Source organism: Apteryx rowi, unplaced genomic scaffold, assembly GCF_003343035.1.
Source record: "Apteryx rowi isolate R43461 unplaced genomic scaffold, aptRow1 scaffold_311, whole genome shotgun sequence".
NCBI classification, from domain to species: Eukaryota; Metazoa; Chordata; class Aves; order Apterygiformes; family Apterygidae; genus Apteryx; species Apteryx rowi.
Window position 1 is genome coordinate 555,163 of NW_020449542.1, and position 23,141 is coordinate 578,303.

The 23,141-nt window shown below is 36.6% G+C and overlaps 2 protein-coding genes across 3 annotated transcripts in view; one reads left to right on the top strand and one right to left on the bottom strand.

The window, feature by feature from the left end:
- Positions 1-23,141, top strand: part of PSPC1 (paraspeckle component 1) — a 592,911-nt gene that overhangs the window by 192,181 nt on the left and 377,589 nt on the right. The gene's annotated exons all lie outside the window — the stretch shown is intronic.
- RNF17 (ring finger protein 17) overlaps positions 1-23,141 on the bottom strand; it is a 58,838-nt gene that overhangs the window by 24,318 nt on the left and 11,379 nt on the right. Inside the window, exons 9-21 of the mRNA XM_026070537.1 lie at positions 22,548-22,624; positions 20,436-20,510; positions 18,546-18,838; positions 14,497-14,574; positions 11,614-11,775; positions 10,219-10,408; positions 9,660-9,831; positions 8,152-8,342; positions 6,965-7,103; positions 6,412-6,565; positions 4,975-5,090; positions 2,508-2,628; positions 1,654-1,771 (exon numbers count right to left, since the gene is read on the bottom strand). Of these exons, the coding sequence (XP_025926322.1) occupies positions 1,654-1,771; positions 2,508-2,628; positions 4,975-5,090; positions 6,412-6,565; positions 6,965-7,103; positions 8,152-8,342; positions 9,660-9,831; positions 10,219-10,408; positions 11,614-11,775; positions 14,497-14,574; positions 18,546-18,838; positions 20,436-20,510; positions 22,548-22,624 (1,886 nt within the window). The remainder of the gene's footprint in view (positions 1-1,653; positions 1,772-2,507; positions 2,629-4,974; positions 5,091-6,411; positions 6,566-6,964; positions 7,104-8,151; positions 8,343-9,659; positions 9,832-10,218; positions 10,409-11,613; positions 11,776-14,496; positions 14,575-18,545; positions 18,839-20,435; positions 20,511-22,547; positions 22,625-23,141) is intronic.

Sequence of the window (23,141 nt, forward strand, 5' to 3'; positions counted from 1 at the left end):
AAGCCCTCCTGATGCAGTTATCTGGAAATCATTGAGTAAACAGCTAACTTTGAGAACTAAGTAAGAAATGAACACGATAGCGCATAAATATGCTTGGCTTGTGTACAACCAGTCTGAACTACGAAATGGGCTCCATACAGAGGCAATCTGCCACAGAGATTTCTCACAAGTGAAAAATGTTACATGTCATATAACCCTCTCTCTAGTAACTCCAGTAGAGCATTATCATTGCAGATCCATCAGAAAAAACAGTCAGTTTGGAATGAGCTTCAGACTTCAAGGTTTCCTCCTTGAATTCTGTATGTGCTACCTCCCGTTCCAAAGCAAGAGTAAGGTTACTGACGTTTGCCACATGCAGTTACTGTCGCTTCTCAGCAAGTCAGCCTCCCTGGAGCACTGTGCTCACCTACTCATATTGCCTCATATGTGTTTAGAGCTTGCCTGGATATCCCTAAACAGCATTACATGCAGAAGGGTAAGCATATCCCAAATGCGATTCCAGCTGTTCTAATAGTAATCCCATCTCTTTCCTTCTTGCATATGCTTGTCTTCACAAACAGGATGTTCAGTGAGAAGAATAGAAAATGCAACAAGTGAGCTATGGAGAACTAGAGAAATCTATGTACACTGGAAAACAGAAGAAGCTACAAATTAAAAAAATAACCAAAACATCATTCCAGCTAAAAGAAATGGAAAAAGAAATCCACATTACTTAAATTATAAGTGTTACATAGTGACCAATATAAAAGCAACATATTCATTTGTCTGCAGGCCACAGGCAGACATCTAAGTATAGTTGAATTGCAAAGGAAAAAGATATCCTAGTGACAATAACAAAACATTTTAATTTGGCTTTCAAAGTTTAATAAAGCTGCTTAACTTTACAAGGTGTATTCAAAATAATAAGTAATAACAAAAAATGTTACTAGGGTTTAGTTATTCCTGAATTAAGATATGAAAATCTATTTACTTCTTGCTGAAACCCCCCCCAAATATCTATTTCTATTCCTCAGCAGAAATCCAGTTTTCCCTTTTCAAAACAAAATCTTTTCATTGTGATCAGTAATAACAAATTATTAATGAAAAAATAATCATTGATTACTGATTTTCATGCATATAATCCACGGGTTATTTGCTAAAAAAGACAGCAAAGTAGATGCAGCAGCATTATCTCCTTATCAGCCTTATCTCCCCGAACAGGCTTCCCAACTTATCTTTTTTTGTCTGTCAGTTTCCCAATAGCCCCTGTAGCTCTGATTCCCCCATTACTGATTATCTGAGTATTTGTTTTCAAGTCACAGTACTTCCAAAGAGATGACTTATCTGAAGTGCAGCTTAAATTACAAAAATGGTATTTATTTTCTTACTATGAGGGAATGGGAACCTCATAATAACCAGTTTAGAAAGTTATCATGTTAATCAATATTTAGTTTTTAGACAATTCAATTATGCTAAACAGCAGTGTTACACAGATTGTTACTTATTTCAGGCGATGGATGCATGACAAGTATGATAAACTCCAGTTGTTTAAGGTGAAATACTAAAGCCCATAATTTTGTTACACAAATTCAGTATTTCCAGATTTTATATATTTTTATATTATATATATATTTGTATTTATATATATATTTACATTATGCACAGCATATTTACCCAGATATGTAGGATGCTAGGTCTTCTTTAACTAACTGACGGTTAATACTAGAGCATCTTCCAGGAACAGCAGAGGAGTCAAAGAGTTCAACAGATAAAAAGTTATTTTCTAAAATTTCTGTGAATGAAGAATATAAACGTAATTAGCACTAAACAATGCTAGTAAAAAGACTGTTAATGGTTTTGGAGACAAGGTAAATGGTTAGGAAGAGGCCAAACTTTGTAAAACTGTATCTGATTTATAAAATAATTTGATCCTGAATATCAATAGTCTAGAGGCTTAACTTTGCACACATCTGTGAAATTAACTTAAAAGACACCAATAAGTACGGTATGAACACCTTGTTTATACACTATAAATATATATGTATAAAAAACAACTGCTGCATGTAATTTCATTTATCAGATGGGTCATCATTCCACAGCTGTAGAAAAATAATCACCTATACATTAACAATAAATGGTATTGAGAAAAAACCTACTAAGACTCATGAGTGTTACCAAACTTCATTTTTTGGGGATGCTTAAGACCAGCAGTGGTCGCATTCATAGCTCCCAATGAAGTCAGGGAGAGTCAAGGATGATCAGCACCCTTAGAAACAAGCCAATTCTAATAAACCAATTAACACTGGTGTGGCCCATAAGAGAGACAAACAGCTTTTTGTCAGAGGCTGTATCTATTACCTCTCCTCCAGTTACTTTGTGTTTGGACACTCTCACTCCAGGCTACCTGTCACAAGTATGAACGTAAGAATTTCAAACAAACACTATTTAAGATATGAAAGTGTACATTTTTATTTCTGAATTAATTTAAGAATATTTAAATAAAGACTGATACACTCTTGATAACTTACTAACAACTGAACATAGCATAAATTTATCTTCAGTCATTTCTTCAAGCCTTTCTTTGGCTGCTCTGGTCCACTCACTTGCTCCTTTATAAGGCTCAATGTAAGCCAGCTTGCTCCTGATTGCCTAAAGAATAATTCAAATTACATATCTACCATCACATATCAAGACCATTCCTTTACAGCCAAATCACAGCCTTTGTTGTGTACCCGTGCAGAACAGCAAGACAGCGTGACCCTGGCCTGTTTCCACATCATTAGTCCTTGATCTGATTTAAGATGTTCTCCACAAGGTCCCTTCACAGCCTGCAGCAGGACATGAACCTCAAATTCAGATTATGTTCTTGCTGAAATATAAAGTGCTTTACTTCTCCCTGACTCCCTTTATGGTTAGGTATAGAATTGGCTGCAAAAAAATCAAGAATGACTACTGCACAGAAGTGAAAAAGAAAACCTTCATCCGGTTTTGCTGATCTGAATGTAATATACAGGCTCAAATCATCTAAGGTTAGCATGATTGCATCATTGTATAAGTCTGAAAGACTACAGGCAGACACCTCAGTTCCACAGTAACTATGTCAGAAAATTGCCAAAGAAAGTTTGGAAAGGTATTAATTAGGATACACAAAAAAAGACAGACAGGAAATCAGAAAAAAATGAAGTACTTTGAAACAAAGATTAAAAAGTTCCTTTTTTAAGCAAATTGTCACATCAAAAGTAAGAAGAGTTAACAAAGGTGGGCGACAAGGGAGAGAAAAAGAATAGGGCAATAGAAATAAGAGTATTTTGTGCAGATATTCTTAGGATACAAGCAGTCAGGAACAGGAAAATGAAGTGGGCTGATAAATTAGATAACCTTTGAAAAAAAGGGCCATGGATGCTAAGGCCAACTCATATTACACAGTTTTGCCCTTTCCAGTCTTGGCAAGACTTCTGCACCACTTGAGTCTGTTAAGATAGCTGTAAAATGCGCTGAAAGTCCAGTTTTTCTTATAACAGTCTAATTTAAATCTCTTACCAACTTACATTTGGGGCAATACAACGTGATCATGTGATGAAGACCTGTCAATGCTTACATGCAACAGGACAGACTTGCAAAAGCAACCTCAACTCTGCATTTCTTACCTTCAGAACACCTGATTTTGCAGTCTTGTGTTCATTCATGTTTCAAGGAATTTTAAACCCTTCATAAATTATTTTTTAAAAAATGAAAAGGTATGAAAGCATAGCAACACATAAGCACACTAACTCTTGGAGATCTTTCTACTACTTGAATTTAAAGAACCAATAGCAATAGAAAGCTATTTTTTATGCAAACTTCAGGTTTAAACACCTTGCCAAAGTGTTTCATAGTAAACTACAGATGACAGAAGAACACAGAAATTTGACAGCTGACTGGTTCGAGGTTTTGTAAATCATTCTCTAGGGGCTCTACATCCTTCTGCACGTGTACTCTTTAGTCCCTTCTCCTTTATGCTGAAAGTGAGGAGACCAAATAGTAATGTGTTCAATGGCTGACAAACTCCTAACAGATTTTTCTGAGGAYGTATGTTTGGTCAGTAATAAGCAACCAAATGGAATGATGGGATAATGCACATCAACTCAACACCCTTATTCATTAATCACTCTGATAGGAAGCATCAAAACACTGCAACTGCAAGAACCTTTTACCATTTTCAGAGCATTTCCTCTCCCTTGCTGTCAAAAACAGCTGAATGATTTTGGCTGAAACTTTCCCCAGCAAGAGCTGTTCAAAATATAAGCAACTAAACCCTGTTTCAGTAACTGGTACTGGTTAACCTTAATTGTAATAATTACTACTTCTGGTGCCTACAGGTTTAAAAAACACACCCACTGACATATGAAGTTTTTCAGTTTAGTATAATTGTAGTTGGCAACTAGAACCATCTACTGAACAGCTGAAAAAAAATTTTCTACTTACGTGCATTTTTGACAAAAAAAACCCTTTTCCTTTCCCATTCAGATTTGCCCCTTGTCAAAAACCAAAAACACTTCTACAAGATCCAATGTTAAGAAAACCTCAAACTCTAAATGCCTTAAAAAAAACAAACAAAACAACAACAACAACAAAAAACCCACCTCCAAGAGCATTATTAGATCATTGTTTGAAAGTTAAAGAATGTAAAAATTAGTTGGGCTATCTACGGAATAGGACAAGGCATTAAAAAACAAACAACAAAAACAAACCCCCCCAAAAACAAAAAAAACACCCCAAGGTAAACTCTAATTTCATTCAAAACCAAGTAACATCACAAAAAAAAAAGGTTTTCAGATTGCACTCAAAACACACTTCAAATGCCTCATCATAAACCCATTTGAAAAGAAATTGTAACAACCTCTTACTTGCTTAACATTTTATTTACTTCAGAAAGTGCACAATCCTCTCTTTCCCCCTCCATCCTTTGAGAGTCTATTTATTTTCAATATTTATTATGGGCAAGCATTAACTTACCTTTTCTGGAAAGCTCAGAAATTCCTTTTTTACTTTGTATATGTCTTTAAGACTTATTTTAGCAATGTTGCCAAAGTCAACATATTTTACCACAACCTCCTGATGACTTGGCAGCCCTTCAAGAAAAACAACCCAGAAATCATAACATTAGATAAACTTTTAAGTTACTAAAACAGAAAATAAGTATTAGATATAAATAAAAAAAAAGTTGTCAGTTTCAAAGCAAAATCCACATTTACATCCTATAAGCATGAAATGTCACATTTTGAAATATTTTATATCCCAATTCAAAACTATAGTCTTTAAAAGCCAGCTCTGTGGGATTCCTGAAATGATACAGTTAACATTTTGGTCCATCTTGTTTGGTTGCCATCTTGCAATTTTATGAGAGAGACAGTGGCATGTTAAGTATGTACCAAGTATACAAGAAAGTACACATGCAGGCTTGTTAAATACACCACACTACTCACAATGACAACTTAAGATGCCATCACAGCTTTCATTTTGAAAGAAACTTTGGAATTGCTACAGGGATAACGGGTTGCTACCTATCCCTGGAATTTAAGTGTGTCGGAGTGGGGGACGGGCCCGGAGTAACGATGAGTCTCAATATGAGTATGGTCGTTCTCTCTTTATTCAAGCTTTTACAGAGTATATATAGACAATGAGCAGAAGCTTGCGTTAGTAACAATGCTACTGTTGGTTAAGGCCCCCTGTATACGCGCGATGTGCCGCGACAGGATTGGTGTCGGGCGACTGCTTGTGTTACTAGCTTTGCGGTCAGAGCTGTGTGCTGCTTCCCCTTTTCTTGATGTCGACACCGGCGATGTTCCTGTTTTCATCGTTTAGAGGAGACTTCAAGGACAGCAGCTTGCCCACATGCTGAACCTTATTCTATGTAATCGTAGGCGGGATTGCTCACTTTTAACAGATCATGGCCCTTTTGATCTAACCATTCCTCCACATAAGTGCAGTGGGCATTTTGTTTGATTCTCTTCTACACAGTTTACACTCAGAGATTGGATATAAAAGACAGATTTGTAAACTGAAATTGTAATAAGTGAAAAGATATTATTAACAGTAATTATATAATGGAATTTCAATAGTTTATAGAAAGTGAAATGTACTGCCTCTCATATATTCTTAAGAATATATATATATATAAAACAATCTATTAATAGCAAAAGAAGAGAACATAACATGCACTAGTATGATGAAATTTATGAAGCTAGCTGTCGGTATAAAAATTCCCTATAAAAATAATTACTGTTTGTTATTATTCATATCCAGTGTGTGACTCAGTGTCATTTCTAATTTTGCAACTTAACATTACAGTGGGGAAAAAAAAAGTCGTCAATACAGTGGGGAAAAAAAATATCAATACAGTGGGGAAAAAAAATATCAATACAGTGGGGAAAAAAAATATCAATACTTCACCTATAATCTGCGCTCTGCACCAAATTCCATGTTTGTATTTTGCAATACAGGCTTGCCCTTCAACTGGGCAGACAATCTCCAAATTTTCCCTACCCTCATGTTTGTATATCTCCTCAATTTTCTTTAGAAGAGCTAAAAAATCCAGGCTATCCATCTAAAATATGAAAAACAAAACCTCCTGTAACACACACACATTAGGCTAAGAACATTCTGAATTTTCACAATGATATATTTTTTTAAATGGATGTTTTATCTAGTAGTGCACTTGTCATCCTCCCAAATTAAATGATGGTTATGAACATGCAAAGTGAATTAAAGAACCTAACAATTTTTTAATAATGACCTGTTCAGTCATCACGCTAAACAGTAAGACTCTATGTACCCACATAGCTATTAAGCATGTAACAAGACAGTGACCAAAAAAAAGTTAACTTTTTAGAATTTTGCTAAAAATTAATGGAAATCTGAGGTCATTTAATGTGGACTCTAAGTAGTTCAACACTTAAATAAACCTCTGTACAAATATTTTAACAGAACTTATTTCTAAACTTACCAATTGGAGATAGAAATCACTAGGACTATTAATATGACAAACTACAACAGAGACGACTTCTGTTTCTTGTGGTATTTTAGGTGGACTATACCGCAAGATTACATTATTTTCTAATTCACTGGGAAGCTGTGATCTAAATCTAAAGTAAACAAAAAGAGATTTTGAATAAATTCTGCCAAAATTAACTAAGCAGGAAACCTTTCATATCCAGATGTGAAATTTCTCATGAAAAATGCAGAATGGTCTCTTAAAAATAATTTCATCCACATTTGTATGAATAGTCTGAACTTGCCTTCTTGCAGTCTGCCCAACCAAATTTCTCTACCTTAGTGCTTCTCCCTCCACAAATGTAATATAGCAGCTGGCCTTAAAACAGATTTTTTCATTTGGAAAGCAGTACTGTGCATTTAAATCATTTAAAAAAATTAAAGCAAAAGACTAGAACTCATTACATTGACAAAACCATTTTGAGAAAAAAAGTGATTACCAGAGGCATGTAGATGGAGAGATCAGTGAGAGGTAATTTATTTTTTACTCTGAGTAAATATTTATAAATACAAACAAATAAGTTGCTCTGTGTGCAGCAGAATGAACTCTAATTTCCTACAGATTTGCATACGATACCCCTGCGCCCAAATCCCAAATCTAACACTCATGTTCTTCTCTATCCCCTGCCTGTGGACCTCCACTAGTCCCTCCAAAGCAGCGCTCTCTTCTGCCGTGATGCCAGCAAGCTCCCCTTATGCCCGATCTTTAGTTATTTGTTGAGCTACATGCATCACATCACGTGGATGGTTGGAAGCCGCACGTGTTGACTAGCCTGGTTGTCACCAGCCAAACCAAAAAGACAAAGGCTGATTTTTGCATTCTTTTCTGTTGGTGGGGGGCACTAAGCTTCTCCTTTCACATCCTTGCCATTAATCTCACCAAACCTATACAGGAACTTAATTTTTGTCATTTTCTAAAATGAGTTAAGATCTGTTATCCAAATAAAGCCCTGAGTAGTGAAAATGAACATGCAACAATGTTTATTAGCAAAGGTGTAAAAAGTTAGGTTCAGATATTGCTGAAGATTAATAAATCTCAACCACTGCAAAAATAATTTGCTTGGTAAATTTCTTAATTTTAAAAGTATTATGCAATTATCATTGATGGCATAAGAGCATAAACTAAAAGAAAACACGTACCTTGCCAAGTCTAAAAAAACTAATGCATCCTTGAGAGACACTGGCATGTTATTGCTTATTTTGTTAAATGGAGGTTTTTTCAGATCCACAATGAGCACACCGTCCTCTTCTCTAAATATGCTCATTAAAACAACTTTATTATTTACCATTTTTAAAAATTCTGTCTTTGCTTCCTGTCCCCAACCTTCACTCTGTGTTAAGCAGAAGGAAAAAAAGTTATTCAAGATGTCTGGGACTTCCAAATCAGGGACGGGTGAAGGGAAGCAGGGAAGTGAATACATACACACCTGTACAGATGGAATACTTAACCCACCTATGAGACCTATCAAGATTGTCTAGTCTGCAGTCTGGACAGCACAAGACAGTATTCTTTGTGATGGATTTATAAATGTTTTTAACTGCATAAAATTGAGTTAGAACAAAGGGTTGTAATTTGTACCATCCTTTCTTTAAACTCAATACTTCTGATTTTCCTGACAGACAGACTAGAATTGCCAACATGCAGTTTTATCTCACTACTTACATTTTTGCTCTAAGCTGTCTGAAAATTTATCGTTTCCCTTTTATATCTTTAAACAAATGTATAACACGCTACAGCTGTTCATTCAACTTACATATTCTTCCTCTCCACAACATCCTTTGTGTCATTTTATCTACCTTGAAATAGCTTGTCTAAACTTAATTCTCTTGAATCAAATTAATGCATTTCTCATTTGGTACTTCAAATTTGTGTTTTTTAGGTTTGAAGATCCAAGCCCATGGTGGGGGGGGGGACGACGGGATGGGACATTTTATTCAGATTTGTGGAGTTTGTTCCAGATCTGTCCTATTTAAAGCTATTTCAGATGATCTCAGACTAGTAAAAGACACCAGCAGTTATATTGTCAGAAATACACAACTGCGTTGGACATACGCATTCCCCTGTGAATGCTGCAAAAAGTAACCGAATAAATAAGAGTGAACACTGAAGAAAAAAAGCTGCCATTTATGTCCTTTCCTAGGGGAATAAGGGCTCAAAGTTTTAAATTTGGTTTTATACTAAAAAAAAGAAACAAATGACACTTTTTAACATAGGGCACAAGATTTCAAGTAATAAAGGATAACCCCAGTAGGCTCCCTGAATAACTAAAGCCATTATTTTTCTATTTTGATTATTTTTGAAAGTTGCCATTTGCATGAAGCTATCAGACAGCCATAAAATAAAAACTTCAGTTCTATCATTTGTTTTTGAATTTGACAAAAGAACATCTCTGCAAAAAAGCGATGAGATTTAAACCTGCAATGTATCACTGTAAACACAGGCTTTTTATAGCTAGAAAGCAACAAGCTTACAGACATCTGTCTTCATTTAATATAAATATTTAATAAATTTATATACACTCTTTACTCCTCATGGGGTTTTTCTGTTTATACTAGAAGACTATTGTAAATTATGCATTTAAATTCTTTAACATAAATTCTCAGCAGAAAAAAAATCTCATGAAATAGCAAGAACATCTTTTACTTACCGTATTTTTGGGAACAATATCCTTCAATGAACACAGTACCGCTAAAGGAGGAATAGCAGCAAGTTGTGCCTCAATATGCTGATCAGGCTTTCTTACAAACAAACAAACATCATCTGTGTCAATAATTTGCAAGGCAGCAGTTTCAGGCCTTTCAACAGGAACATATCTATTGCTAATGGAAATAAAAGCAGTTTGAAAGAAGAGCAAAACCCAAACTTTAATTGGCATAATGTCATGAGATTAAAACAGATCTAGAAAGTTTAGTGCCTGAATAAAATGCATTTCTTGTTCTTAAACATTCAGAACTCACACATTCTCTTTCTGCAATACAAGTCTAACTTAAACATTTTAACGTGAAGATTAGTTCATTTGTGTACTTACATACACCTCCAATTTTTCTGAGAGAGAGATGTAAAGAATACTAGTGTCATATGAATATTTATCAGCTTGCATGAAGCTTATTTACTGATTAAGGATTTGTTTCTTAGTAGAGATCCTCTTGAGAAACTACAGTCAAAGGACAACAACTGCTGACAAACAACACTCTCTGTAAACATACCTTGAAAAAATTAGAACTTCCGAACTCCCAAAATCTATCAGGAATACTTCCATCACTGCAATATCACAAACTTTGTATCTTACTGAACCACAAGGCTTCCTCACATTTTTACTTTTTAGGGGAACTAGTTCAGTGATAGTTCCACGGCACCACATTCCATTTTCTTTACTCTTAATAAAAGTTCTAGCACCTACAGAAAAGCAAATGAAAAAACAGACTAAATTCAGAATTTGTAGATATCCTGCATTGTAAGTACTGCTATTACAGTTCTATGTAATGGTCTACTGCTTTCACTCTTTTGCAAAGGTAGAAGAGTGCTACCTCTAAAATAAAGATACAAAGACATTAAAAACCTTGTCTTGATATCCAATAGAAGTTTTCTCCCCACATTCATTTACACAATGTCTGTACAGCTAGGAGGTGGTTGGCTTGCATTAAGAAATATTTCTGGTAAACCTTCTATACCTATTACTGAAACACCCAAACCCAGGAAAGTCTAGTTTATTTGCAATAGTTCAGTCAAGTTCACATAAAAAAATCCTTTATGAAAAAAAATTTAAAAATCTCTGCAGTGATCCTAACCAGGAAGACTACTGTACACTGAAGATTTAGTGATTCACAGAACAGCTGACCTGAGCAGGCACCGGCCTGCGCTGTGCTGCACATATCCCTTGGCTGCAGGATAAACTTGTCCAGCTAACTGTAACAGAGGAACCCGTAGGCAGCTCCCACTTGGCACCGGTGATTGTACCACCTGTGACCTCATCTTTATCTAAAACTGAAGCAGCATGTTCACATGAGAACATCCTTTTGCTTGACAGTATGAATAAATACAGATGTTTTATTCTAAGAAAAACCTGTAAGAGCTCTAAAGACCAAAATGCTGGTGAACCTCACCATGGACAGGATCTACACAGTGCTCCATGTCCTGATTAAGAGGTTTGTTCAATTCTGTATCATCTCAGGCCTTCCACCATCAGATGATTTTAATTGCTAATCTTGCATTCCAGTTCTATCTCTGAATATTCTGATTAAGCATCATATTACATGTAAAGATTTGAGTGGGCATTCTTTCTTACTAAGATCCGGAAAGAACCGGCACCTACCTGGTGCACAATAACCCCAACATCAAAACATTTAGAACTAAATATTCCACAAGTTCCCCACTTCTGCATAATGTACCCTAGCTCAAATTTAGTCTCCAAATTTTTCAAAAAATGTATTACTAGAATAAAACTGATACATTCCAAAGTAATATTAAACTTTACTGTCTATTCAAATTAATACATAATTTTTGTAAGTTTTCTAAACACCTTCTAGAAGTGAGAACTAAGGAAGAAATACTGCAAGATGGTATTTTAAGCTAATGTAGGCCTTTGGAAGTGACTAAGTTACCTAGTTCCAAAACATCTGAAGGCCAGAGATAGGAACTCGTACTATGACAAAAGTTTTTCAATTTCTTCTCCAAAACACCTGCTACTTTCTTCTGTGAGTATCTCCGAATATAGAAGTGGCATGGATTTATAACGTGGCTTACAAACACGAGTTCTGTCGAGCCTGAACAAGACATAAATAGATGTCAAACACAGTCCAAGTGACACCAATAGATATTATTATACATATACGATTAGGTTTATGTTGCATCAGTCATGACACTTCTCATTACCTCAAATAGTTTAATCTCACAACAGTCTGCTCACACTTGTTTCAACTAACTGTCATGTTCACTTCCCTGATTAAATCCTCTCTTTTGAACAAAGAGCAAGATCTACCTCCCTTGAGCCACCTTACAAAACAAAAAGCTTACTGTCTCACTGCCTACAAAGTAGGCTCTTGAACTAAGGCAGGTAATTCAAAGCTTGTATTCTATTTAAGCAAAGAAGCAAGAAAGTGAATTAGCCTAAGTGAGATATCTACCTTTAAAAACAGAAATCATAAGCACTTTTGTATAGTTATTCAGTGCTGTTGCATGAAGATCAAGAAACATTCAAAAGCTAGCCAACAGAACCCTCGATAAAAAGGTACTTTTGGCTAAGCATCCATATTACTTGTACTGCAGGCACCTCCCTTGATCTGGGATCCAAAACGTGGGGGTCCACTTTTGAAGCTAGTCACCAAAAATGGTGGATGGGTCAGGAGGGTTCAGAAGCCCAGTGTCTCAATTCCCGCAAGAGTATTTTAAGCCACAAAACTTTCTGCAAAGAATGGACAGCATCATCACTCCAAAGCAGCTGCAATCTGTACTAGAACCCATGTCATGTAAGTGACTGATCTGGGCACAGCTAACAAACAGATATGCAGCATTCTACAGCATAATCATCTCTGCGCCCATCTCTGAACTAGAACTGATCACGGGCAAGAGATGGCATAAAGAATTTGGCATTCAAGACATTCTGAGCATGTACACAGGACCGTGCTTGGAAGCTTAGGAAATTCAATGCCCAGAATAGAGGTTAAGATTATTCTTAGGCATCTCCAGTGGTTAAGATGGTGTCTGAGCCTGTAAGTCTGAATGATTTGTAAGATTTAAGCTACAGGTACACAAACTCTTCTGGCTCACCCCTGCTGGAGGTCACCATCTCCAACGATCTGCTGATTCAGCTAGTCTGTCTTAAATAAACTAAGAAAAGCATGTATTAACAGCTTCTTCAATAGATCAGTGGAGTCCGGTATCTCCAGCACAAGAGACAGTGACAGGAGCTAGGGCAGTTCTGGATCACTGGAACCAGATGGATCCAGAAGAGATGGCTGAAGTCTGTTCACATTTAGGCAGTACAAATATGTTTCTTCAAGTAACCTCCACTGCTCCTGTCCCATCCCGTCCCCCAAACAAAACACAAGTGCCTGAAAAGGATTTGAAAGATTTATCAAAAAATGTATTTGTCTGATAGCTAACCCTACTAGCAGGGGAGAATGAAAGACTTGTTCCATCATACTTCAAATTACAGTTTCCATAATCCCCAAAGATCTAATATTGCATAAAATATGTATTTTAGCGTACTGCTGAAAAATACAATCACAGCATGATCATTCTATGAATCATGATCATTTAACCTTTAAGATCTTATTTTCCTAACGTATACATGAGGGAGACTCACTTAAGTGCCCAGACAGGCTCAAACACCAGAGAGTTGTGATATTTATGACTTTTTTTTCCTCTTTATGTGAATTCTCTGACCTCTAAAGCTTTACTTCAGTGTAGGTGTTAAGAGAATTTCTCTGCTAACTACTTATTTCCATAGAACTCATTATGAACATTAACTGTTTGAATCCCTTAATACTCTATCAAGTCTCATTAAGACTGATGAATGAATTCTCAAGTTACAGGAGAGGAAATTGATGGGGGAGAGGGGAGAGAGCATTTGTATGCTCTTGAGGTAATAAAACACAGCAATGCAATTTCCTTGATCTCATTCCTCTGCTAATACTATTTTGTTTCCTAGAGTAAGGCACAGCTTTTTGCAGCAGTATTTTCTACATCCATTTCTTCCTCTATCAGCGTCTTAGGTCAGTTTCTTTCTTTCCCAATACTGCAATCTCTACTCTTCAACTTTTATCACTACTATCACGCTTAACAAAGTGCTGCACAAATTCTGCCTACAGAATCTGTGGAGAGAATAAGTTATTTCCTCAAATTACACTCTCACTTTCATACACTTCCGTTTACTCATAATTCAGAACCTTAAACAGGGAAGGAGGGAGAACAAGACAGCAGTTCAAAATTCAGTATATAAATTACTGACCTACAAAAACAGGTCGCACTGGCCACAGACAGCACTGATGTCATTAAGTCAAATATTTACCAGCTGCTGAGAAACACTACGTATGTTGAGTTTCTGAAAGTTGCTTGGGACTTCCTGTACTGCAGCTTCAAACTAAGTGGTTTTATGGCAAGTCTTAAAGACTGTACCTACATTAGCAAGGAGTGCACAACGAGTGGATTTACAGAGCAACACAGCTGGTATCAAGAATGACATCCACACTATAAGCACCTCCCAGACTAGTTTCACCTGGAAGGAATTCAGTTCACATGTCCCAAGACAGCTTTTACAAATAAGCAAAAACAGGCTATCTGCTTCATAATACATTCCTGATTCCAACTAGAATGCTAATGTGTGTCCAACTCTCCAACTAATTTCAGTGTCTTCTCTAACAGCTCCTTATAAAAATGACTCTCTTCAACAGCAGATCTTAGTCAGACTTAGTTAAATAACAAAAATTGCAACAAGCAACTACCACCACAAACTAAACCATTTACCAGATAGGAAAACCACTAACCGGCTTTGTGTTCAAAAGGTGTTTTCTTTTGGAAGAGTTTCTTCCTCCGTTCACCTTCAGGACATTCTGTGGGAAGTTCTGTTTGTTTATTGTTTTAAAAGAAGTTTAATGAATTATGTTAGTTAAAGTATGTATACATATAGGCAAATACATTAAAGAGAAATTAAGGATTCTGTAAGGGTACTGAGGAGGAAAAAATTTTCATACCTGATGTTACTGGAGCAGATGCACACTCAGTGAAACATGCACATGGCCAGCCCATGTGTTAATTCCAAGATTATCAAACTACATAAAAAATATAAGATCCAGGATATGCAAAACTTGTATTACACTCCAGTTCGAAGAAATTTTGTTTGGACAGAAAGTGTGTTGTGAAGTCCACTGGGATTTTGGAATAAGCTATTTTAGACAGCCGTACCCAAGCTCTGAAATTTACATCACATGAATTTCTTTCTGTAAATGAAAACTGATCAACAATTCTCCAGGTTGTCCTTTCATTTTCTCTAAAATCAGGTACTGCATGCGCTGTTTAGTATTCTGGTACCTCACATTCTCAAAAACAGCCACGGACGATTCTGAAATTGATTCAGCCACTTGACTGAAGTTTGAGGCTCATACAACTTGAGAACATCTAACTTCCCCAAAGCATTGTTGAACTTATTCTTTCCCTATTCTGAGCTCATCTGTGGTGCTCAGTGGCACTGCTGAAAAGTAAGATGATCAGACATCACAAATATTTCTTGTACTATGGTATGGTGATAAAGCTCTAGCATGTGTTCTCAAGGTGGAGAGGTATAAACCAATAATCTGGTTCCAAAGGGAGAATTTTGGTTATTCATATTACCATTTTAGCTTGGTGCAAGGATGATAATTTTATTAAGAACAACACTTCGAAGTGAACCTTACAGAAGTACTTTCCTTAGTGATACCAACTTACCTTTTGAGATAAAAGCAAGAAGAAAATTTGCTGGTGCACAATGTCCTGAGAAGATTCCCAAGAAGGAAAAGGAGGCACAGAAATGAAACTGGGTATAGGCATTGTATCAACACCAATGCAGGGAGCCTTTATCACTCCTGTTTTGGCATGGAAAAACTGATGAAAGGAATGGACAGTGACGGGCGAGTGAAGAGTCAACAGGACTGAAGTTTGTCAATTGATACGCAGAAGAACTGATAGCACAAGAGCTGACGGGCACAAAGCTGCTGAACAGAGGACTTAACAGGACTAAAGTCGTCTACCAACCGATATGCGCAAGGACTGACATGCGCAAGGCTGCGGAATGGCAGCATTAACAAGACTGAAGAGGTTTGCCACCTGGAATCTGCACGGACCCCCGGGGAGGGCAGAAGCAATACGGAGGTGTTGTGGTCTTGCCTCGCTAGCAGGGTCTCCCCAAGCAGACAAACAAACAGTCCTGCGATTGTGAAACTCGCAAAAGTCAGCAAAAGCAGTGCTTGCCCAGAGCCCCAGCCGTATAAAAAGAGACTTGGGAGCCAGGAGAGTTTGAGCAGGGACGGGAACGTGACCTGACCATCCTCTCCGGCTGGACCGTGAGTATTCCCCCCCTCCCCTTTTCCTGGGACGCTGGGTTAAGGTAACTCCTCGAGGTTGAGAGCCCTCTCACTAGGAGAGTGAACAAGAAAGCTTTCAAGTAGGGATAAGCAGTCCTTCCCATTAATAACGCAGTAATCGACGGTTTCAGGTTATCCTTTCTAAATTAGTAACTGATGGTTTTGTGTTATCCTTCCTAAATTAGTAATTGCATTATTTTAATGGATGTTACTAATCCAAGAACTTGTGTGAGGAAATAAACATCTTTTTTATTATTATATTACTGTCTCAGTCGTTGCTATCGAACCTTCATAGCATGACAGCGTGACAGACAGTCAACATGCAAATCTGCCATTGTACTGTTAAGAAGAGTTGTCAGAGTGCACAGATAACAAAGCTTATGTTTGTATTTCTGAAACCTTTGAGGAGTATGATAAGTTGAACAGATCATTGCTGTTCTGCTGTGGAGGAGTGTGCCTTTGTATATTTCAGAAGAGGATGGCTGAGAAAGGTAAGCCTCAAAAAAATGATGAGGAGGATATTTTCTCCTTGAATTTCTCTTTCCAGGTCTAGGTTCAAAGAATGTCATCTTGGTCACCAGCAACTGTTTTTCTGAATATGAATCTTTTATCCTCAGTGAGCTTATACCTGGCAGAGTCTTATGCTCTGGAATTCAAAACTGACCCAACAGATTTACCTTGCACATAAAACAAGCCTTTTTGCTGTTTTCCCTAGCCTAGAATGTGAAGGACCTGCATTCAGCACATTATTTGGTGAAGCAATGTTCCTCCATCTAGTAGGGTCCCTGTAATTAATTCCTTTCCTCAAGAGTTAAATGTCTTGGCCTGCCAAGTTTGTGCAACCCCAGTAGGCTAATGTCAGAGACCTAATGTTTAAACTTTTTACAACAACAAACATACATACCGCCCTGTTCTTCCTGACTATTGACAAGAACTTGACAATATCAAGTTCTAAGCAAAGTGGTCTGAAAGAAGACATGCTATCATGCCTGAACAGAAACAGAGATTAAGGCTTATTTGGCCACACAAGTGATGTAGCATAGTCTAAACATGAAGCAAAGAGACAAACTGGAAATTGAGCCACTAATAAGATTGATCAATAAAGAAAATCAAGTTTCAAAAGTGGTTATAAAGTCAAAGCTATGGTCTACCAGCAAAACTTTGCCATTTACCAATGGCAAATGAAAGGAACTGTGTTTTGTCTATTATTTCCTTGATGCAGACCAAAAGGAAAAACAGGTTATCTGCTGTACAGGCACTGCCAAGGCAAAGTCTCCAAACTTGAGCATGTGATATGTATATGCACTCAGAATGGAATATACATATGTAAAAGCACTTGGAGAAACATGGCTTGTCAACATTAAATTTTATGAATAACAAATGGTAATAGTTCAATGGCAACAATTATTTGAATAGTCTGGGTAAAAAAGCTGAAATAACAGAATCAGCAGAAAGAATTGTAAACAAGATGGCTGCAGGCAGCATGAACACAAAAAAAGTTTAAAAACCTTAAGATGTTAAGGTCAGCTGCACAGCAATGGAAGATTACGATACATGCCTCCATAATATTCAAAAGTTGTTAAAAAGGGAAGTAAGGTAGGGAAACCTGATAATTTCCTAAAAGGCAATCTGAAAATAAAAAGAGATTCTTAGACTTGGGCTAAACAGAGCCTTAAACACCTCCAAAGATGGAGTTTCCACAACATCTCTCAGCAAACTGTGCCAGTGTTAGACCACCCTCACAGTAAAATGTTCTTCCTAGTATCTAATTGTAATTTTCCACGTTCCAACTTGTGTCTGTTGCCTCTTGTCCTATCAATGTACCTCCTAGAAAAATCTGGCTCCAACTTCTCTATATACACCAAACAGGTAGCTGTAGACAGCCATGAAGTTCCCCTTGAAGCCTCCTCTTCTTAAGGTTGAAGAACYCTAGTTCCTTCATCCTCTTCTCACGCTTCATGTGCTCCAGCTCCTAGCTAGCTTGGCTGACTCTGCTGAAACCTGCTCCAGTAGACCAGTGACTTTCAGTACTGCAGGGTCCAACACTGGACACAGCACTCCAGTGCGGTATCACAGAGCCTAAGATCACTTCCTTGGACCTGCTAGCTACACTCTACTAATCAGTTCAGAGAAGAACTGACAAACTGAAGAACTTACTGTTGYTGCTAGTTAAGATAAGACAATGTTAGAAACTCCAGGAAGGACTGTAACAACTAAGATAGTCAAGGAGACTTTTCCAGGAAGACACAGAAACTTATGATGACAGCTACTAGAAAAAAGTTGTAAGAAAGTTCTCCCTAAGCCAAGCTAAGGGAAGGAAAAAAAGAAACCACAGAAGTTCAAAGCAAGGGAAAGTGAAATGCAGGAGCCATGAAAGAGTCTGTATGAGCGCTGAGTTTGACTACAAACATGCTATGGATAAATGACATTATGACTGACAACTGAATATTGAAAGCATCAGGTGTTAAGCAACCTACCTTCCTCATCATCTTCAATTATTTCTTCTATTATGACATCAGGGCTGGACAGAGTCTTGGGTAGAACAGGAATATTCTGACGATGTATCATAGTAAGTAACTCTTGTACTCGAGTATTTTTCACTTCTTCATGAACACCAAGTTTTGCAAGAGCCTTTATTTTCCTTTCTCTGGTAAGTGCTGGAAAGGTATTGTCTACAGAAAAATGAGTATCACAGCCTGGTGGTATTTCTTCTTTGTCATCAGGCCTAAGAGTGTGTTGTCCATCGTCTTCACTATATTTGGGAAAACATCTATTTGGAGACAGGAATTAATAGAATTGGGTTTGTTTTCAGAGAAGCAGGCAAGTTAAAGCATTTTTTTTCCTTTTAAAAAACAGATCACAATACTATGAAAATACCTCATAAAAACTGGCGGAAACAGCAGAAGTTATTTTAATAATTTCAATATTTATTGAAACTTTCAATAAAAAATTAATAAAATATTTTCAATAAAAATATAAAATAAAAAAAATTTTCAATTAAAAAATTGGTATTTCTCAAAAAATTGTATGATATTTTTGAATACCAAGACAACAAAACAGTAGAACTATTTCTGAATCCTATGAAGGAGAAAAAACTAGGCCTCTGCTGGAACTGATCCTTCCTAATTGAACATTGTTCTCTTTTAACTTTTTTTAAAAGGGACCACTTTATACTATAGACTATGCACTACAGTATACTATACTTCATATTGAAAGAGAGATTTTTTTACAGCATGCTTTCAAGATTGTCAAATCTGGGTTATTCCAAACTGTAATATATGATACCTTGGGAGATTTCTGACACCATAAACATACAAGAGAGCAGCATAGGTTATTCAGGCCATTGTACATAAACAGATTTTCCTTAAAGCACTTTTAACACTTTTGCCAATGTCATAATAAATCACAGATAAAGAGAGGGCCACTCATTCTTTGAGAAATTATTCCTCAATCTAAGCAAGAGATTCCAAGAATGATCTGCAAACTGCTACAAAACAGTATGCAGAATTTAGTTCATCACCCCTCTATAGAGGAAATCCTCCTTTTATCCTTGGGCACAGGTCAGCACAAACATGAGCTGCCCCTGCTTAAATGACCAAATAGCACCCATAAGTACAAACAAACTATCTGAAAAACATTAGTAATGTGACAGACAGTTTATGTTAAAAACAAAAGGCATGCTAGATGCTGGCAGTTACTCTGTACTGTAATCTGCAGGATTTCCAAGTATTATTACAGTATGTGACAACCCTTTTCTCAGATTACCAGTGATAACAATAGGCCTCCCTTACATTTTAACAGCAATTCCATTCCATTTTATTTTCTCAAGTTTTTGAGAAAGACCGCAGGAAAAGTAAAGGGGTCTAATTAAAGAAAAGTCAGGTTTTTTTTCTGGTTAAGGTTAATCTTAAATCAATTATTTTGACATTTGCCATAATTGGCATTTAGACTATGAAGCAGAAATACTGTAAATTTCAGTATTTGCTGTAGATTTTCCAGATGTATTTACACTTACATGAAGCAATTTTCATATACTGAAATTATAAACATCTCTATTATAGCATTAAATGCCAAAGCTGGAATAGCATCCATCATTAAAAAGTAAGTCTTCAGTACATAACTTAAATGATACAGTAAAAATAGCTGGGTGAAACACACGTAAGACTGAAATGCCACCACCGAAACACTAACTGGTTTAGCTGGAATGGCAACCAAAATGCCAACATCATAAGTTTTGCTTTGGTTTGTTATCATACTCTTAGAAGCATACACGGACTTTTTTTTTTTTAAATCTCTAATAAACATTTAACTGCTAGATGACTAGGTAAATTACTGTACCCATCCTCTTTATTAAAAAAAATGCTTACTTTGTTGTTTTTCCCCATTCAATCTTCCCCATATTTTTTAACAAAGATGTAATCTCATTAGTATTCATGAAGAAACTAGAAAAAAGATAAAAAAGATTATGAAAGTCACCAGGATGATCTAAATCACTCTGACACTTTGAGATACACATCATTTTTAGGACAAAATTCCTGCAGTACATAAACAGGCAAAAAAAAAAAAAAAAAAAAAAGAGGTTAATTACCTATTTCATTCCTTCACTTGTGGACAAAAAGAGCACTGAAAATTGGCATGTTAACAGCCTATTAACAGATCTGGTTATTTGTTTATCTTCACATTTATATTTAAAAACTCTCCTAGCTTCCTCTCTCACACACAGAGTACTCCAATATTTATTTATGGAGTTCTCATCAATAACAGGTTTAATTCCATCAAATTTTCCTCATAGAGAAAAAAACCTCTCCAAAAATCCTGAAGGAAAAAACCATAATTGAAGCCCAAAACCTATATATTCTTTTCTTGTTTTATCATTACACTAACAAACAGCTCCATTTTCTTTCCCAAATAAAAGCTAGTAACATCTCTTAAGTACTTTTACAATAATTAAGCTAGCAGAACTGTAAACATGACTTTATTCAAACGAATTGCTTTGCTAACCATCTAGTCAACATTAACAATTTGTGAAAACTGAAGCATATGCACTATTGAACAGCCCATCTTCTCTGAAGCATTTCTTCTCTTTTTTCTCTATTCAGGAATGCACCTATCCTTTCTTCTTTGGTATTTTACATTTATGGAAATGGTCTCAAGTTTCTTGCACCTTACCAGTTGTAATTTTTTCAGCTTCAATGTTATTTTGGAGCGGCACCACCATGCAAGGCCTTTATACTCATCCTTTATCAGGTCTCCTTTATTCCTCTTCTAACCATCTGTTTTTCATTTTCAGGTCCTTAGAAGGTCTCCCCGTGCAAACACAATTGACTTTGTATTGTTTTTTGCTTTCCTCTAGGTTGGGAGAGTTTGCCACCGTGCATTTAAGTAAGAACTTCTCTGAAATTCTTCTTCTTCACTACTCACATTATCTTTAAATGAGGCCCTACCCACCAATTCACTGAGTTTACTATAGGATGCTTTCAAAAATTCTTTTACCCGTATTCTATGACTCTTCCTTTCACACATTAATCAACTACTTAATGTTTCGTACTTTGAGTGTAAGTAGTGATCTTTCAGCTTCATTCCTCTGCATTAGTCAGAATTCAATGCAAAACAGCCCCTTCTCCCCAGGAGTGGCTCCATGTCCTTAAACGAAATGGGTCCCTCAACATGTTCCAATAACCTAACGGACTACGCATCATGCTCTTTCAACAGACATTTACGCAAATAACAGCCATCACTAGCACCAGCTCTTGCTCTTGTCCATGAACTAAAACATCAGCAACAAACAACCTGACAGCATCCTTATTCTTTCCCTTATCATTTCTGAGCGTACCCTATATACACTAGCATTTGCAGTCCTCCTGCCACAAGGACTCCTACCTTGTGGAGTCAAGTCCTCCTACCAAACTGCAGAGGGTCAGCTAAACCACAGCTGTGACACATTTCTTCCCTGCTCTTTTCCTAACATTCAAGTATAGAAATTTTATGTTTGCAATTTCTAAGGAGGGCAACATGGTAAGCGGAGTTTCCAGGAATTTCTTCTTAGATATCTGTGCCACAAAAAGCATCTTTGCTGAAGATGAGAAAGGGTTTTTTTTGGTTTGTTTGTTTGTTTTTTTTTAAAGATTTAAGCTGTTACTTCCCCAGTTTATTTCTACTTGTAAGGGAAGAGGAGGAAGTGTAAAATGTTAGAAGCCTGCCAAACATTTTTTTAAACGCAGGTCTATTCTTTTTTTTTTAAACATATCAGCAAACTGTATGTACACCATAATGTCTTTTCTCCCTGATGTCTTAGATGAAGATACTGTGCATTTTTAACAATATGTTTATATACACCTGAATCAGTAAAATTTTTTAAATATACTGCAAGTGAAGCAGCTTGATTTGTGCTGTTTAACTCGTAAATGGACAGCTTTTGCTACTGACATAACCAGTGCATCCATTTACCTTCCCATCTACCTCCAGTTCCAGTCATTTACCTTAGAGATGTTTTCTCCTTCAGACTATTCACTCTTGAGAGCTCATCCTCAATTGTCAACTTTAGATTACGAATAATCTGAAATTAAGAAGTGCAGTCTTAGCTTCTATTATACAAAAAACAGATTATGCAGGCATCTATTATCTACAACATGACATAATCAGAATATGATATTTTGAATTCTACAGAAAAATTTACTCATTTATAGCTGATAATAATTAAGGTCAAAAGTACATTCCTTCTCAACATGTCTTCTTATACTGCTTAAGACCTAACACCTGCGTTTTTTTCTAACTGTAGCACATAACTAGAAGCAGGAACTGTTCAGCCTCGAGAAGACTGAAGGGGGATCCTATCAGTGCATATAAATATTTGAAGGGACGGTGTAAAGAGGACGGGGCCAGACTCTTTTCAGTGGTGCCCGCATAGGACAAGATGTAACAGGCACAAACTGAAACACAGGAAGTTCCATCTGTGCATAAGGAAAAGCTTCTTTGCTGTTGAGGGTAACGGAGCACTGGAACAGGTTTCCCAGAGAGATTATGGAGTCTCCTTTCTTGGAGATATTCAAAAGCCGTCCAGACAGGGTCCTGGG